Source organism: Drosophila teissieri, chromosome X, assembly GCF_016746235.2.
Source record: "Drosophila teissieri strain GT53w chromosome X, Prin_Dtei_1.1, whole genome shotgun sequence".
NCBI lineage: Eukaryota > Metazoa > Arthropoda > Insecta > Diptera > Drosophilidae > Drosophila > Drosophila teissieri.
Genome location: NC_053034.1, coordinates 8,163,601 through 8,179,813, shown reverse-complemented (window position 1 = coordinate 8,179,813; position 16,213 = coordinate 8,163,601). Strand labels below are relative to the sequence as shown.

The following is a 16,213-nucleotide window of genomic DNA, read 5'->3' as shown; positions in this document are numbered from 1 at the left end:
ACCCATTCCATTCCATCCGGCAATTTCAAGGTGAATCGGCATCTGTTGTCAACCCGCAGCACCATTGATGAGGGCTATATTCCATCTATATGCAGGTATTTATATTTATAAAAACCAGTAGATTATGCAAGCCACACCACCGTCGCATCTTCGGGCCATGTAAAACGCATTATGTTGGCCCAATCCCAAGCCCAATCCCAATGCCAATAGGCATAAGACGTTGTAAAATTGGCCAACGGTGCGGATCAGTGATGTTTGCCGGCAAACTGGGCGCATTTTAATTAGCCACCAAGTATTACATACTTACAACTAATAAACTGATGTTTATTTATACAAATATTTATGTTAATCTGCTGATATGCACAGCAAATGATTGATTCTTTATATCAATATATCCAATATATCCATACGTGCAGTTAAATGTGTGTATTTTATAGAAACAGCACATGATCTATATTTATATGGAGTAGTATCAATTGATCAAAGTTTTGCTCTCGGTTTAGTAGCTCCATCAAACCTATGCCCAAAAAAACAGAGATTTTCAGTGGGCAGATACCCAAAACAAGTGTGGGAAACCAAGAAATATCCAATGGTTGGAAAACCAATCGTGATTGTGATCTTGTCTCGGTTAATTATGGTTTGTTAATTGATCCATGCATGGAATGCAGCTGCTGGGCAACTCATACATACATATATTATGAAACAAGTTTCTATATCAAAATGTAAACCAAATATACATATGCCATGGAAAGTGTCGCCATTAAGTAAACTATTCATTTGAGTATTCATTTTGATATTATATATTTGTTCGTTCTATTCGGAGATATTGTTTCGCATCGAAGGTATATGAAAAGGATGATCGTTGATCCGTTGGCATCCAATCTACTTCTGCTTCAACCATCCTCCGTAGGGCTGCACCAGGGGAGCGTCGTAGACGGAGGCGTGTCCCACGCGCACCACGGAGGGCACCACTGGGACGGACTGCACCACCGGCACATTGCGCACCACCGGCACATTGCGCACCACTGGAACAGAGCGCACCACTGGAACAGAGCGCACCACTGGAACAGAGCGCACCACCGGTACGGAGCGCACCACTGGAACAGAGTTCACCACGGGCACGGAGCGGACCACCGGCACGGAGGACAACGAGGACACGGAGGACAGCGGGGAGTAGATGGCACTGCTCTGGGCGAGGGCCACGCAGGCGGCGATCAGGACGGCGGCGATGAAGAACTGCAAGGATGGCAAGGATCGCAAGTGGTCAGCAAATAGCAGGATGGCTCACATTTCTTATAAAAGTAACCAAATTTGGGGATCTCGCCAAGAGAAATTGACATTATGCACCTATTTTGTTCAGGATTTAATGTTATTCATATGGAATATTTAAATATATTTGAACATCATTAAATTGTAAAGCACTTAAGGCGGTTTTTAAATTTATAACAATTTTTATGGGCACCACAATAAAAATAAAATTCTGGACCAGCACTCAGACTGCAGGCGATAAAAAAAATAACGAAACTTGAACACACAATTAATATCACTTTTGTTTCACAAATTTTGCAACACATTGTTGTTGTGTAATAAAGACAGTAATAATGTCTTGATAATTAAACATTCAGCTGATAGGCACTTAAAAAAAAAACTTGAATTTTTAGCTACACAACTTTGACACTGCCATGCAGCAGCTGTGGCTATCCTGGTGTATCCTTCTGTATCCTGGCGACCTTCAACTCACCTTCATGTTGGCAAACTGGGTTCGTTCTGAGTAAGTTTAGCTCGAGGACTGGAGAATTTGTGATGATCTGTCGCCGGTTACGATGATCTTATATACCCATCCATATGCCCGTACCCATGGTGCCAAGAATCTCAAAAGTGGAGCAATAAAACTGGCCAAAAAAGAACGTATACGGATGCAAATTTTTGTGCGCGGGGTCCGTTTTAATTGTTTAGATATTTTATTTATTTGTTTTTTGTTTGGTTTGGCTTGGTTTGGCTGGGTTTGCCATTATCATTGATATTTACCAGACTTACCAGAGCCGATCGAACAATGCGTATCGCAGTCATAACTTATTTGAGACGCCTTTCAAATCGCCAGAACAATGAACAATGAGAACTTGTTCCTTTTGCGACAGGTGATCGCTGATCGGTGATCGCTGATTGGTGATCATCTCACCTGGCGAATTTCCGCACCTTTGATGAATTCTTGTGCAAATTGATTGCTTCATAAACGTTGTGGGTTTACTATCTTCTTTTTTTTCTCTTTTTTCTTTTTTGGCCAATCTTTATGAGCCCATTGTCCACACCCATTATGCTTTTCGGTTCACCAAAAATGATGCAAATTTATGCAAATTCCCGTAAGTCTTCCTCAAATGCAAAAAGCGCAAAAACACAAAAATTGTTTGCTTTTGGTTTTCTTATACGAATATTTTGGCAAAAAAGTAACATGAGTAGTTTTTAAATATAAACTTTTGATAGTACTAATCTCTATTTAATTTCCCTGTTTAATTGCACTGTCATAATGCCCTTTAGCGATTTTGTTTGATGTTTAAACTATGCTTCTTTTTATGAGGGTTTTTGTTTAATAAACATTTATGTAAATCTATTGTTTAGGCCACTTTCTCCCAGTAGCAAAAATCAGACGAAAAGGAGGAAAACAATGAATGGCCTTTGTTTTAGTTTAATTCATAGATAAATATGTACTATAATATATACAGTAGTAATATATTTTAAATTGTTTCAATTTTATAACAGTTCTAAATTTGTTCAGCATTAATCAACACTTCTGATATCGATTATCGATAGGCGGCGATAGTCCCGCCCAAGTACCAAAAAACACAGCTGTTTACATCGCTCCCTCTCGCTCGCACGCTTTTCGCTGTGGATTTCATTTTTTTTTTTGTATTGTTTTAAACAAATCGCAGTAATAAGACTTTAATGGCGGCGTAATCGAATCGTAGTTGTAAACAGTATCAAGCCAAAAGGGGCGGGAAGTGCGAAACAACATAAACATTTGGGGGATTCCGTATTTTGCAACATGAGAGCGACCAATCAGCAAGCGAACAACAACAACATGGCGCACCTGCAACAAAACTCTGCATGTTGACGTCAACAAAGTGAAATCCGAGATCAAAGAATCGCAGCGACGAAGGGAGAGACAGCAATACGAATAAGCGGGTGCAGAGGAATCATCGAGGAGCAGGATCACCACCATCACCACTACCATCGTCACCAGCATCACCAGGATCACCAGGATCACCAAGATCACCATCATCACCAGCATCACCAGCATCACCAGCATCACCAGGATCACCAGGAGGTGCAGAGTTGTCCCCAGAATCCCTAGCGTCCTCAGATCCACCAACACACCAAGATGTACTCCGAGTGGGCCTCGCTGTCCGCCCAAATCACAGCCAACAGCTGCGGCGCCCAGTGCTTCAGTGTCCTCAACAAATTCCCCGCCTCCGCCGGACGCGAGGTGGTCGTCTCTGTGGTCAAGCAGCTGGGCACCAACCTGGGCATCACCCAGAACGCAGAGCCCAGTCACCTGGTCAAGGACGAGGAGGTGGGTCACCATAGTTGTCCCACAAGCAAGGCCGTTCTTGTAGAAAGCTGCAAAGAAGATCTTTAGATTGTTAGTTAAGATCAGAAAGGGATTTGGGATTTTAGGAAAGATTAAGATTCCTAAACCAGTAGTAAAACTTTCCCAATACAATTTGCTTTTCTTTAAAACTTTGTACCATCATTTACACACATGTCCAACAAAGACTTTGTTTAATGGGCGCATTAATGTGTATTAGTAATGTGCTGGAAAAGCTGCCATTAAATCCATAAAATTGTGCATATAATTGCCGAGTGAATGAATGCAAGGCCAATTAATATTACCTCAATGTGGATCTGGAAACGATATAAAATGTTTGTTTGTTGGTTTAATGTAGAGTTGCTATTTATAGAATGTTTTCATAGAAAAGTACGAGTTTTCCATCGATTGAAATAGGTTGCAACTAAGATACATATGCGCACTTTAAACTATTATTAATAATGAATAATTCCAGGTGAAATGGTGCATGGACGTGATCTGCTTCGGACTTTCGCTTCCGCTGCAGGAGCACGAGACGATCAAGGACTGCGTGAATGTGTACTGCGAGTGGCTGACGGCGCTGCATCCGCAGCCCAGGATCAGTGTGCCGAAGCCGATCTGCGAGGATGCCAACCTATATGCCCGCCAGATCATCAACCACTTTCACAACCTGTTTGTGCCGCGCCAGGGCGAAAGTAAGTAGTTGCCCCTCTGGATTTTATGATCTACATGGCTGGTATGCCCTTGTGCTCGTATTAACCACGCTCTAAATTTCAAGTCTTGCCATTTCTATACCAAACCACGCTTGGTAGGTTGCTCCTGCTGTTTGCATACATATGCATATGTACATAGATTGCTCTTGGTTCAAATATTGTCTAAGCTGAGAGAAAATCTGTAAAATCTTGGACAATATTTGTCCTAGGACAAGATTTGAGTAGCATATCTTAAAGTCCACAGCTAATGTTACTACTTAATGACTTTGCAGGTGCAGATACAATTAAACGGCAGGCAGTGCTCTGCCATCGGGTGCTCCGAACCCTGCAGCAAACTGCGCAGATATCGCAGCTGATGGACCGGCAGACCTGGGATACGCTGCTCCTCTTTCTGCTGGCCATCAATGAGATCCTGCTGGCGCCGCCCACCGTCAAGGACGATGTGGGCGATCAGCTGTGCGAGCGAGTGCTCTCCGTGCTCTTCGAGGTGTGGCTGCTGGCCTGCGTTCGCAGTTTTCCCTCACCGTCGATGTGGAAGACGCTGCAGGAGTCGTGCGCCATGTGGCGCCACCGCGTGGCCCTCGTGGATCAATGGAATCGCGTGAACTTGGCCCTAACCGCTCGTCTGCTGGAGTTCAGCTATGGTCCTGCGTTTCCACAGCTCAAGAATGGTGCGTTTTCGATAAGTCAATAACATAGCATAACAATCTGTAATCTTGATAAACCTTCACAGCCGACGAGGATGGCCAGCTGATACCAATTGGCATGTCCAACGACTGTGTGGCCCAGACGTGGTACCGCTTCCTGCGGATGATTGGCAATCCCACGGCCCTCTGTTCGCCACACATCATCAGCAAGTCATCGCACTTTGTGCAGTGGGCCTTGACGCACGAAAAGGGCGCTGAGACGCATCAGCATCCTTGCCTGCAACAACTGCCGCAGATCTTCCTCAATGCCATGAAGGGCATTTCCAGTCAGGTGGACGCTTTTCTAGGTAAGATCCTATGTGGTAAGCTCCTTTGGGTGTTCATCCTTTTGGGAACCTGGTACTCGTGCGATGTTTTCGCTGTACAACTTGAATGTTTGCAGTTCAAGGAGCCAGTTACATGGCGAGTGCCATGTTCTATGTAGTCGGTCAACGTTTTTAGCATTAGATTATCGAAAGCTCAGGCTAGCTCAGTACTTCTTTCTCTTTTCTCTTGTTCGTTTGTTTATCTCTGGTTTTGCTAACCCCAAACAATTTGTATCTAATTCGAAATGCATAACTGAAAATCGCTTGAAAAACCAAAATGCAACAAACAAAATCAGGCGTTTATCAGCCGCCGCCGCAGCAAACGGAGGGCGTGGTAACGAATCTGCTGGAAATCCGGCACTCGCTCAACGAGGCCACCTCCTCGACGCTGCAGCAGTTCATCCACTCCAGTAGCGCCACGAATATTGCGAATCACAATCAGCAGAATCAGCCTAGCCATCACCATCATTACCTCCACTATCCGCATTTGCATTTACACGGTGCCGGTAGCTTTCTGCGCGACAATTTCATGAGCAACTCGGCCAGCTCCGCCCTGAACGCCATCATGGGTCACCATGGCGGCCACCACCACCACCACCAACATCAGCAGCAACAGCAGCAGCAGCAGCCGCAGCTCCAGATCAGTGCCTCGCCCACCAGCAGTCTGGCGACGGGCGGCAGCGCCGCCGTGGGCAGCACCAGTGCCGGAGGCAGTCACTCCGCCGGAGTCGTGGGCAGCATCTCCTTTGTCGCCGCTGAATCGCCGGGCATCGCCGGTCAGGCGACCGCCTCAGCCACGCCCACACCGCCACTCCAGCGGCGTCTGGCCAAAAGCTTCAGCGTAGCGCCCACCATCACACAACAGAAGGGTGCGACTCTCCGCGGAGAAGCTCTATTTGGAAACCACCGAATGTTGTAGTCTTTGTTGTGGCACCAGCCTGTGAAAACTCATGATCCTGGCAGGGGTAGTAGTCCAGTACAAGTTCATCAATTTAAAGATCTAATCAACTGTCTGATTATAAACATTAGTTCATTCCTTCAGTTTAGAAGAAAAATCCCTAGTTTAATTTACATTAAATGGTAATTGTAATGTGCTGAGCACGACTTACCCATCTGCCAGGGTATCTGAACTTCGGCGCACCGAAGCCAACCTTTTGTTTCTTTTTTTTTTTGTATGCCATGGCGTGCTTCTGAATTGACCTGACTTGGTTTGCTTTTCTTTTTTTGCTGCTTGCCTAGATGTTGTTTGCCTTGATCCATCGCCACATTTCTCCCAGCCAAGTTCGCACTCACGAGTTTTGCATTTTGTTGTATTATTTTCTTTGGCATCTCTGTACTTTTCTGTAGTTTTCTGTATTTTTTTATAATTTGTTCCGTAGCATGAGTGGAATAATCTCGGTGTAATTGCCCGGCGCGGATGAGTCGAGTCGAGTCGAGTCGCGTCGAGTCGGGGCGAGTAACTGTTGCCACTTTCCACCGGCGGATTATGCATTGTAATTTATCTGCGAACGCCCACAATTATATAGCATGCTCCCTTTGTATCTGTATCTCGCGCTCCGCATATTTGTATCTAATTTCTCTAACAATTTCTCACACTTGCTCCACGCTGCTCCACTCACCCCACCTACCGCATTGCATCGCCTTGCATCGCAGGCTTGAGCAAGACCTCGCTTATTGGCCTCACCGGCGGCGGCGGTGCACGCAACGCGATCAGCAGCAGCGCCAACACCACCGCCGGCAGCACGGGACCGGGATCGGGGCTCGAGGGATCCGCCACTGCTCCGGCGCCCACAACTCCCACGTCCACGTCGGGTCCGCCGTCGGCGAGCAGCAGCATCAACTGTAAGTGCAGCAGTTGCGAAAACAGCCAACTGATCTTGGCCCTGTGATCTGCGCCAATCTTCGCCAGCTTAAGTAAACAGTTCTTTGGATTTGCCATATATTATAGAAACTTGGCCAAGATCAAGCTGCTGTTTTCGAGTTCGATAATTAACCGCTAAAGCCCATCTCCGGATGGCTATATATATTAACTAATTGCATCTGTTGTTTTGTGTGCGCCGTGTGTGAATCGTTTGTGAGCTGCTCCCATGCCGCCTAACAATCTAACAGATGTTTTAACCGCCCCCCATTGCCATCCCTCCCTCTCTCTCTCTCTCTTTGAATCTCCGACACTGACATGTGCTCTCTCTTTCCATCGCTGTGTATCTGTCTCTCTCGTAACTGCTATCTGGTATCTCCACCGCCGCCGGCGATCGCAGCTCTGCCGCTGACTTCAATGGGAGCGGGTGTCGAGCTGGCCGTGGCCAGACCCAAGTGCAACAGCATTCTCCACGTATTCCACGAGTGGCTCTTCGAGGCGGCGCACATCGGAGGCGACACTTGGCGGCAGAACCGTAAAAGTGAGTTCCTCTGAACTATTTCATATATAATTTGGACACTACATATGATTTTGTTTGTCATCCTTTTAAAAACAGAACAAGCATGCGAGGCCAGTAAGCGGCCATCGTCGATGATCATGGAGCACCGCAAGGGATCGATATCGTTGTCGCAGCCCAACTCCCTGAACGATCCGCAATCGTTGCCGCCCACGCTGACCATCGATAAGTACGAGTCCGGGCGAGCGGAGGCCATTGGCACGCTGTGCAAGATCTTCTGCGCGAAGAAGACGGGCGAGGAGATCCTGCCGGTCTATTTGGCCCGCTTCTACATGGCCCTGCAGCAGTGCCTGAAGATCACCGAGTCGCGGGAGTGCGACGAGACGTTGGCCAGCATACTGCTGCACTCGAGCGACCTGTTTCGCCTGGACCTGGATGGGATTAATGTGCTGCTGCCGGGCTTCATTGCCGCCTTGGAGATCGTACTGCCCGACAAGGACCTCAAGCTGAAGACCCAATCGATGGTCTTCAATCGCACCGAGCTGCGCCGCTCGGCGATCAACATACTGCTGTCCATCATGGTGCTGCCCTTGCACTACCAAACGCTGCCCATCCGGGATCTGACCTGTGAGACCAGCGAGAAGTATGTTCCATAGCTAGCTGATTGTATGGGGCACTATGTAATTGATTCAATCCCGCCAGAATGTTTACGTTCATCCAACTGAAGTCGCGACTCATGAACATCCTGATGAATGCCCTGCAGGTGGAAACGGATGCCCAAAACACGCACATGCTCCTGGGCGGCCTGCTGCTGTGCGTGCAGGACGCCGTCACCTTCGAGGAGACGGAACTGGGCGGCGGCAATGCGAATCTCTCGCACAACTCCAGTGGTGTGCAGCACCACGACGCCAATCTACTGAGTTCGGGTTAGTTTCAGCAGCTTATGAATCTTGAAACTCATTCCATTTTGATTTGTTGGAATTCGTTGTATTATCATTTAATTGCCCACGTTTTTATTCGCATTTCCTTTTGGCATTTTTGTGTTTTGTTTTGCGCGCTGTTTGATGATGATCAGCGTGCTCGGAGCGTTCCGCTTCGCTGGTCAGCGCTGGCACGGCCAGCTTGGGCGGCCAGACGACGGCCACCATGGGAGCGGGATCGGGCTCCATACGCGACACCGCCTCCGCCCACGACTACCCCAGCCTGACCATTTCCGATGACATGTCATTCGAGTTCGGCCAGGAACTGGAGGGGGTGACCACCTATGGTAAACTTTGTTTTTTGTATTTTGTGTTTTGTGTTTAAGCGACTTGGTTGCATTAATATTAAGTTGTTAGCTAACGTTTTCTGTTCACTGCTGTCTCTGGATTTGAATTAATTTTGAATTTTCACATAACATATTTTTACAAATATTTGTATAATGCAACAATATGGTTAGCTTTCTTGTCAGCTGCTTGTGCTTTTACTAATACAATTATTTCTTCTAGATAATGCCCATGCCCTGTTTGTGCGCGCCACGTATTTGGTGTGCCATCGACTGATCTCGTCGTGGAAGACGGATCTGAATGTCTCGCTGGCCGCCTTGGAGCTGCTGTCTGGCCTGGCCAGGTTACATATCCGGGAAACAGGTAAGGTTTGCTACGCGGGATTGGTGTGCATATGCTCCTGCAAAGGAGGGATTCTAAAGGATTCATTGCAATTGGGAGATTACAATTGCAAATCCTTTGCAAGAGCATCCGAAAGGCTTCGGTGCCACCGAGGCTGCACTTTCCTATCCTGATTTTAATGTCGTTTGTTTTCTGTCCAACTCTGTTTGTTTATTTTCGAACTGTTACCATGTGCGTATCCCTTAAATGTTAATCCCCGCTGTTCAAATCTCCACTTACCAACTTAACCACTTACCCACTGAATCCACTTAACCCCCAAACTGTTTGCTCTACTGTGCAGCCAGGAAATTTACGAATGGTAATTGATTGACGAAGCCAACTAACCTAACTAACGCCACTTTCTTCTATCTTTCTTTCTTTCCTTTTTTTGATGCGTTTCTTTTTCTAACCGCCATCGAACCCGCACCACCACCACCACCACCACTGCACCACATCCCAAATAAAACGAAAACCTAATATATATTATATAATATGACCCACCTCACCCACATCGCCATCTATCAACTCACGATGATTGCAATTTGTTTCTATATATAATATATATGTGTATATATTTAATTTGCATCTCCAACCGATAACGAATGTATATAACCCCAACAACCACCACCACCACCAACACCACCAAACACCAACCACTCATCCAAAAACGCCCACGTAGACACCTTAGTGAAAATATACGAAGCTAGTCAGAATCTAACGATAATCTCCTCAGACGCTCTAGAGTGCAAGCGGGCCGTGAAGTGGATCTGTGACTATATCTGCTACCAGTGCTCCCGTCCGCCGCCGGCGCACAGCAAGGATCTGCACAGCACCATTGTGGCGGCCTTCCAGTGCACCGCCGCCTGGCTGATGCAGCATCCGTATTTGCTGCAGGACAAGGATTGCCTGCAAACGGTCCTCGAGGTGGTGGAGCTGGGCATTTCGGGCACCAAGAGCCAGAGCAAGGGCACCGATATACCCAAGTTCAAGGACGAGAAGGAGCTAAAGCCCGCCTCGATGAGAGTGCGCGATGCTGCTGAGAATCTGCTCACCATCATACTGGAGCAAGTGGGCTACTTCCCCAGCGAGTGCGGCCCGGAGTCCATATCATCGCTGTTGGACGAGCTGGCGCTGATGAAGCACTGCAACTCCCTGGTGCCGGCGGCGGCGGCCAGCAGTGAGCAGGCCATTGCCAAGTTCAAGTACTTCGTCACCGAGAACTCCACCATATTGGCGCTGCTCGAGGAGCCGCTGGGCAATGACCAGGATCCGCAGCCCACAGTGACATGTGAGTCATCATAAGTTATCATCTGAAACTTACTAATGAGAACTTGTCTTTCTTAAGTGCTCATACGCGGTCCGTTTGGCCGACATGCGTGGACCATGCAGCTGCGCCATCTGCCTCGCAGCAAGTCTGGGATTAAGTACCATGCCGTGAATCCTGGCCGGCCCATACCCATGAACGATGTGATGCAGCGGCTGGATAGCGAGCAAAAGAACTTCCCCGACGGCGTGGACAAAGTGCAGCCATGTGTGGCCGACTACTCCATACCGACCATCGAACAAATGCGCGAGCAGTACGGCACTGCCGGCATACGGGAGCTGGAGTCGATGCTGGAGAATCAGAGCATCCACGAGAAACTGGCCTGGGCGGAGGCGGACACCAGTGCGGATAGTTTGTCGCACGCCCAGGAATGTGTGCCGCCAGCGGTGTGCCACGAGTTCCATGCGGCGCGTCTCTTCCTCTCGCACTTTGGGTTCCTGGGATTCGAGACGCGGAATCCACAAAATCCAGCCGAAGCACTGGGCAATCCGCCACAGCGACCGCTCATCGTGCTGGACACCAAGTCCACGGCCTTCGCCGCCGATCTGGATCGATTGGACAAGCTGAGTGCGAGGACGCACGACTCCGTCTATGTGTTCTATGTGAAGGTGAGTGAATAACATCTTTTACAATTCGAGTGATATGCTATTATATTTCTAATATCTGCAGAGTGGTCAAACGAGTGCGCAGCAGATAATCGGCAACATGGCCGAGGAGCAGTCTGCCAGCCATGATCCGCACTTCGCCAGCATGCTGCAAACGCTGGGCTGGCCGGTACAGATTGCGGAACACTCTGGCTGGACGGGCTTTGCCCACAACTCGTGGTCGCTCAAGGGAACGCCCGAGGAGCAGCTAAAATCGACTGCCAGCGAGCTGAACTACAATGGCTCACAGAGAGTGCTCTACTGGGCGGACGTATCGTCGGAAATCGCCTTCGTGGTGCCGACGACGTGGAATCTGCGCTACAATAGCGATACTAGCGATAGTGGCAGCATCTCGAGCACGGACCAGATTGGCTCCAGCAATGTCTGGGCACGCGGAGAGGCCGACAGTGCGACTGGCCTGGCCAAGTCCAAGTCCAGGAATCTTAGCCTAGAACTCGACACGAATCGCCGGGATGTCAAGGAGCCCGTGCCGCCGACGCGGCGAAAGGGAAATGTGACGAAACCCACGCTGCTGGCCCAGGCGCCAGCCAAGATCTTTCTGGTGTGGCTGGAGAGCTACGAGGATTACCTTAACTTTCCGCTGGAGGATCTGCTGGCCTACACGCGCACTGGCGAGGAGCTGCACACGCAGCAGCTGCCGCGCGCCTCCGACTGTCACGTGATCTTCGTGCATTCGCTGCTCTCGGGACTGCTGAGAGTCAAGTTGCAGGGACCGCCGGGAAGGATGAGCTTTGCCACGCCCCTGGTCGATGGCATGGTCCTGAGCCGGCGCGTAGTCGGAAATCTGGTGCGACAAACGGCATTAAACATATCACGACGCCGCCGTCTGGACAATGATAAGTAAGTGGAAATCGGCTTTTTTCTACATCCAAAACCTAACTAATCTGATCCATTTGTTTTAGCTACCAACCGCCTCATGTGCGACGACGACTCAAGGTGCAGGACATTGTCCAGAAGTACAAAATGGATCTGAGCGAGGCCGAGCTGCTGGCCCATCTGTTCCAGCGCGCAATTTAGCCGGCTAACGAAAGTATTACTAACCCGCTACACCTAGTTTAAGAGCCCGAAAAGTGCTCCTTTCTATGTCTGTATTAACGTGTGCTTAACTAAAACCCCAAAAAAGAAAACAAAACAAAACAAAATCCATAATCGGTGTCCACTGAGTGTTACCCGAATGATTATCGTATGCTAATTACTATTATTTATTGCTAATAAATCGAATTATACTTTGTAAAAGTATTTGTAATATTATATGCCTGCTTTTTGTTTTGGCAATCCCCTCACGCTATTCACACAAATTTGGCAGCCACATCCGAAATCAATTTGGGCCACAGCATGTGGGAGATATTCGAGATGGTCGCGTGAGGAGCATTTCTTTTCTTTCGAATTGGATTTCAAATTGGAAATAATAAAGAAACCTAGTTGCTAGAACTACAGATGTATTATGCTTAGTTTAATATTCCAGCTAATGGAATATTAAGGAAGAAGTTCATGGAAACAAGATGAGATTCATCTTGAGATCTCGTGAGTGAAAGGCCCACGCTTCACGTCGCCATCTCTCTTGGGTCAGCCAAGCATCTTGTTAATTTCACCTTTGACTTGGACCTCTCGGAGTCTGGGAGTCTGGTTGTCTGGTTAGCCTGGTAGTCTGGGAGTCGCAACTGAAATGGGGTCCGGTGATCGGAGGTGGGGCATTTGGACACACAGCATTTCGCAACTCCTCCGACCGACGGGCAATCAATTCGAAACAAAACTGTTGCCGGCCAAGGGGCCATCATCATCGTCATCATCAATGAAAGTCGTGATGTAATCGCGTAACAAGTTACACACTTTGTGGCCGCGTTTTGCATATGTTTGGGCCATTTATTTATTAACAAATAATAACAAATACACATAAGTTAATGATGGAGTGGCCGGATTGGCTGCTCTTCGCTTTTCTTGTGCTTTTCCCAGCCTTGAAAATGAAATTGGGTAAGCATAAAAAGTTTTTTTGAAGATCTTCGTGGTATTTGAATTTATTAAATGATGTATTTAATTATTTACAAATTATTTATTAACAAATATTGACGCCTGAGGCAACCTTTTCAAAATGAAATAAATGCTTTATTATGATGAACCTGTCATTTAAAAATAATTGTGGGAAAATAGTGCTACAACTTGAACTGCATTGTTATTCAAGTGAGATTGAGTTGATTATTTTGCAACAATTATTCAAGACATTTGTGGAATGTGTCTTTGCAATTTGGTTAACCTTTCACCATTTTTTTTATATATATCAATAAAACACTTCAAATTGGTTCAAATTGTTTATTAACAAATAATTTAAGTTAATAATGATGGATGTTGGCTTATCATTTGTTTGTTGTATGATAATGACTGTGAGGGATTAGCCTAGGAAAAAAAATACATAACGATAGAATAGAAGATAGTGAAAAAAAAAACAATTCATTTGGTCTAACTAACTAGGCGAGCTGTGGATGCAGTGCATCTACCAGGCCGAAGGTGGACCACCGCTGCTCCAGCCACCGGAAGAGGCTCCTCCTCCGGAACTCCAGCCAGCGGAAGAGGAAGCTCCTCCGGCACTCCAGCCACCGGAGATGCTACCTCCACCAGAGCTCCAGCCTCCCTTGGAGCCAGAAGCGCCCTGGGATGGCTGCTGCTGCTCCTGGACGCGCATCACCTTCAGGGTTCCCCGCTGCACCACATGGCCGCTCTTGAAGAAGGCTCCCTGCGCCTGATCGGCCTTCAGAATGATGGCCTTGCCCTTGGAACCGAACGCGTTGATCAGCTGGCCATTGATGGCAGCCACATCAGCGGATGCACCACCAACGCCGCCGCCGCCGCCGCCAAAGGAATCCTCCTGCAGCACCAACTGGATGATCTGGGGCAGGATGGCATTGAACTGCTGGGCATCGAAGGAGGCGGCACCACCATAGCCATGTCCCGCGGCATACGACTGTCCGTAGGAGTGCGAGTGGCCCTGGCCATAGGAGTAGCCATTGGAGCCACTGGCCGCATGGTAGGCAATGGGCGCAGCTGGCGGAGCAGGGGCCGGAATCGAAATCGGAATGGGAACGGGGGCAGGAGCTGGGACTGGAACGGGAGCCGGGGCCGGAGCCTGCTCGATGATCTTGTAGATCTGGGCCTGCTGGCCGCCATAGGAGCCCTGACCACTGGCATAGCCTTGACCACTGTAGCCATGACTGTAGCCATGACCGGCCGAGGACACAATGCCGCCGGCTGATCCTCCAGCGTTGCTGTAGCCCTGGCCCTCCTGCAGAATAACCTTGATGATCTGCGAGGAGCCACCGTGTCCGTTTCCGTGTCCGTGTCCGCCGCCCTGGGCGTAGCCATGTCCCTGGGCATAGGCATATCCGTGACCTCCACCACCTCCTCCGCCGCCTCCCGAACTGGGCGTGGCTATCACGTTGTAAGTGGTCTTGCTACCACCTCCTCCTCCTCCTCCTCCACCGCCGCCCAAGAGGGACAGGAAGGTGGCGTTGCAGGCGCAGATGGTGGCCAACAGGCAGATGAAGACCTGGGGTGACAAGGTAATCCGTTTAGCTGGTAATCCACATCCGAATCCACATCCGCTGATGCCCACAACTCACCTTCATTTCAGCGTTGAGCTATCTCTGTTTGCAAATTTGGAATATTAGGTGGAATCGGAGACGACACCTGTGCGTCGAGCTGTTCCCGGCTAGCGAATGATGACGATCTCCAGCAGACCCAACGTTTTTATACAAGAGTTCCGCCGGAGATCCACCGCAAAACCGTTAGACGCGGCGATGGCCCGTGACGTCAGCGGCGACGGAGAGCCGTCGATGTGGAGTCATCACCACCTGCCCAAGCCCACCGAAAACCATGCTGCTCTCGAAGCTCACCGGAGATCTCAATGGCACAGGGCGGTACAGGGTGCTTGGTGATGGGTGCTTCAGGTGAAGCAGCTCTTTTGATATTAAGCTAGAGATTATTAATAAAACAATTCGTTCATTGAATGTGTAATGCAGCTAAAATTTGAAACTACATAAGCCAATTTTGTGCAGATTGTTTAAACATTGCGAAAACTAGAAACTATGTAGTTTTGTTTTACTTTTCGGCAAGACTACAAGTAAAAAGGAAATAACTATGATTGAACTGGATATATAGTTATATATAGGGCAGTATTCCAGCATATATGTCCAGTATTTATGACTCAATATGAGAGGCAATAAAAAAAGCACCCTGTTTGGCGGCAATCGTGTTCATCTATTTCTCAAACTGCCCAAATCATACTCGTATGCAACAACAACAAATCGCCGTCGGACAAGCGAAGAAACAAGCGCAGATACAACAACAGCAGCAATAACCAAAACAAAAACAATAACAATAGCACTAGCATAATAACAATAACAAATTCAAGCGGATAACACTATTTGAGCAGCTAAAGCCTAAGCAGATGCGTCGTAGGTCAAGTCACCGCAACCAACCGACTGACCGGCTTTTTGCATACGATTATCGATTTGAACGGTTCGCCGCTTACACTGAAAACAAACTCGGCTCACCAAGCAGTGCAAACGAAAAACTAATGGTTGTTGGCATGCTATTACTATATTATTATATTATTATAATAGATCACTGTAATCATAAAATATTCTTACTTTTATATACATACATATATGCTTTCGCTGTTTGCTTTCTAACTTTTGCTTTCTAACTTTTGCCTTATCAACTACGTTTTTTTTCCATTTACCATCTTACCATGAATGCATGAAGACTCTTTTCGCTCAGTGTACTTATACCAAGCATATACAGCTTGGTATTGCAACAGAAATTTTGGGCTGGGAAGGGCCGGTGGCTGTGATCGTGGATTGGCATCTCGGAATCCCAGGCAGCCGGATTATTATATCATGCAC

The 16,213-nt window shown here is 47.9% G+C and overlaps 3 protein-coding genes across 10 annotated transcripts; 1 reads left to right on the top strand and 2 right to left on the bottom strand.

Moving 5' to 3' along the window:
* Positions 1 to 882: 882 nt before the first annotated feature.
* On the bottom strand, positions 883 to 1,788 carry LOC122624792. The gene is made up of 2 exons (XM_043804489.1): positions 1,742 to 1,788; positions 883 to 1,236 (listed from the first exon to the last, which is right to left on the bottom strand). The coding sequence occupies exons 1-2, from the start codon at positions 1,745 to 1,747 to the stop codon at positions 883 to 885; spliced, it is 360 nt and encodes a 119-aa protein (XP_043660424.1). The 5' UTR covers positions 1,748 to 1,788.
* Positions 1,789 to 3,376: 1,588 nt separating this feature from the next.
* On the top strand, positions 3,377 to 12,569 carry LOC122623539 (ral GTPase-activating protein subunit beta). 8 transcript variants are annotated; one of them, XM_043802747.1, is made up of 15 exons: positions 3,377 to 3,568; positions 4,059 to 4,278; positions 4,569 to 4,967; positions 5,030 to 5,290; positions 5,605 to 6,177; positions 6,962 to 7,150; positions 7,567 to 7,707; positions 7,783 to 8,326; positions 8,386 to 8,609; positions 8,759 to 8,950; positions 9,171 to 9,311; positions 10,063 to 10,617; positions 10,675 to 11,261; positions 11,323 to 12,158; positions 12,221 to 12,569. In XM_043802747.1, exons 1-15 carry the CDS (start codon positions 3,377 to 3,379, stop codon positions 12,333 to 12,335), a joined length of 5,169 nt encoding a protein of 1,722 aa, XP_043658682.1. In that variant the 3' UTR covers positions 12,336 to 12,569. The 8 variants fall into 8 exon arrangements, with proteins under 8 accessions (XP_043658682.1, XP_043658681.1, XP_043658688.1 ...); XM_043802746.1 differs by having other exon boundaries at positions 10,009 to 10,617; XM_043802753.1 differs by lacking the exon at positions 5,605 to 6,177.
* A 1,237-nt stretch (positions 12,570 to 13,806) lies between these two features.
* Positions 13,807 to 14,935, bottom strand: LOC122624110 (glycine-rich cell wall structural protein 1.8). Its single transcript, XM_043803552.1, has 2 exons — positions 14,930 to 14,935; positions 13,807 to 14,856 (listed from the first exon to the last, which is right to left on the bottom strand). The coding sequence occupies exons 1-2, from the start codon at positions 14,933 to 14,935 to the stop codon at positions 13,807 to 13,809; spliced, it is 1,056 nt and encodes a 351-aa protein (XP_043659487.1).
* Between the last annotated feature and the right edge of the window lie 1,278 nt (positions 14,936 to 16,213).

Excerpts from the sequence above, each read along its gene's own strand:
- LOC122623539 (XM_043802746.1), top strand. The coding sequence starts at position 3,377 with ATGTACTCCGAGTGGGCCTCGCTGTCCGCCCAAATCACAGCCAACAGC. Across the intron at positions 6,178-6,961 it reads CACCATCACACAACAGAAGG|GCTTGAGCAAGACCTCGCTT; the intron begins GTGCGACTCTCC and ends CTTGCATCGCAG. Across the intron at positions 8,327-8,385 it reads ACCTGTGAGACCAGCGAGAA|AATGTTTACGTTCATCCAAC; the intron begins GTATGTTCCATA and ends CAATCCCGCCAG.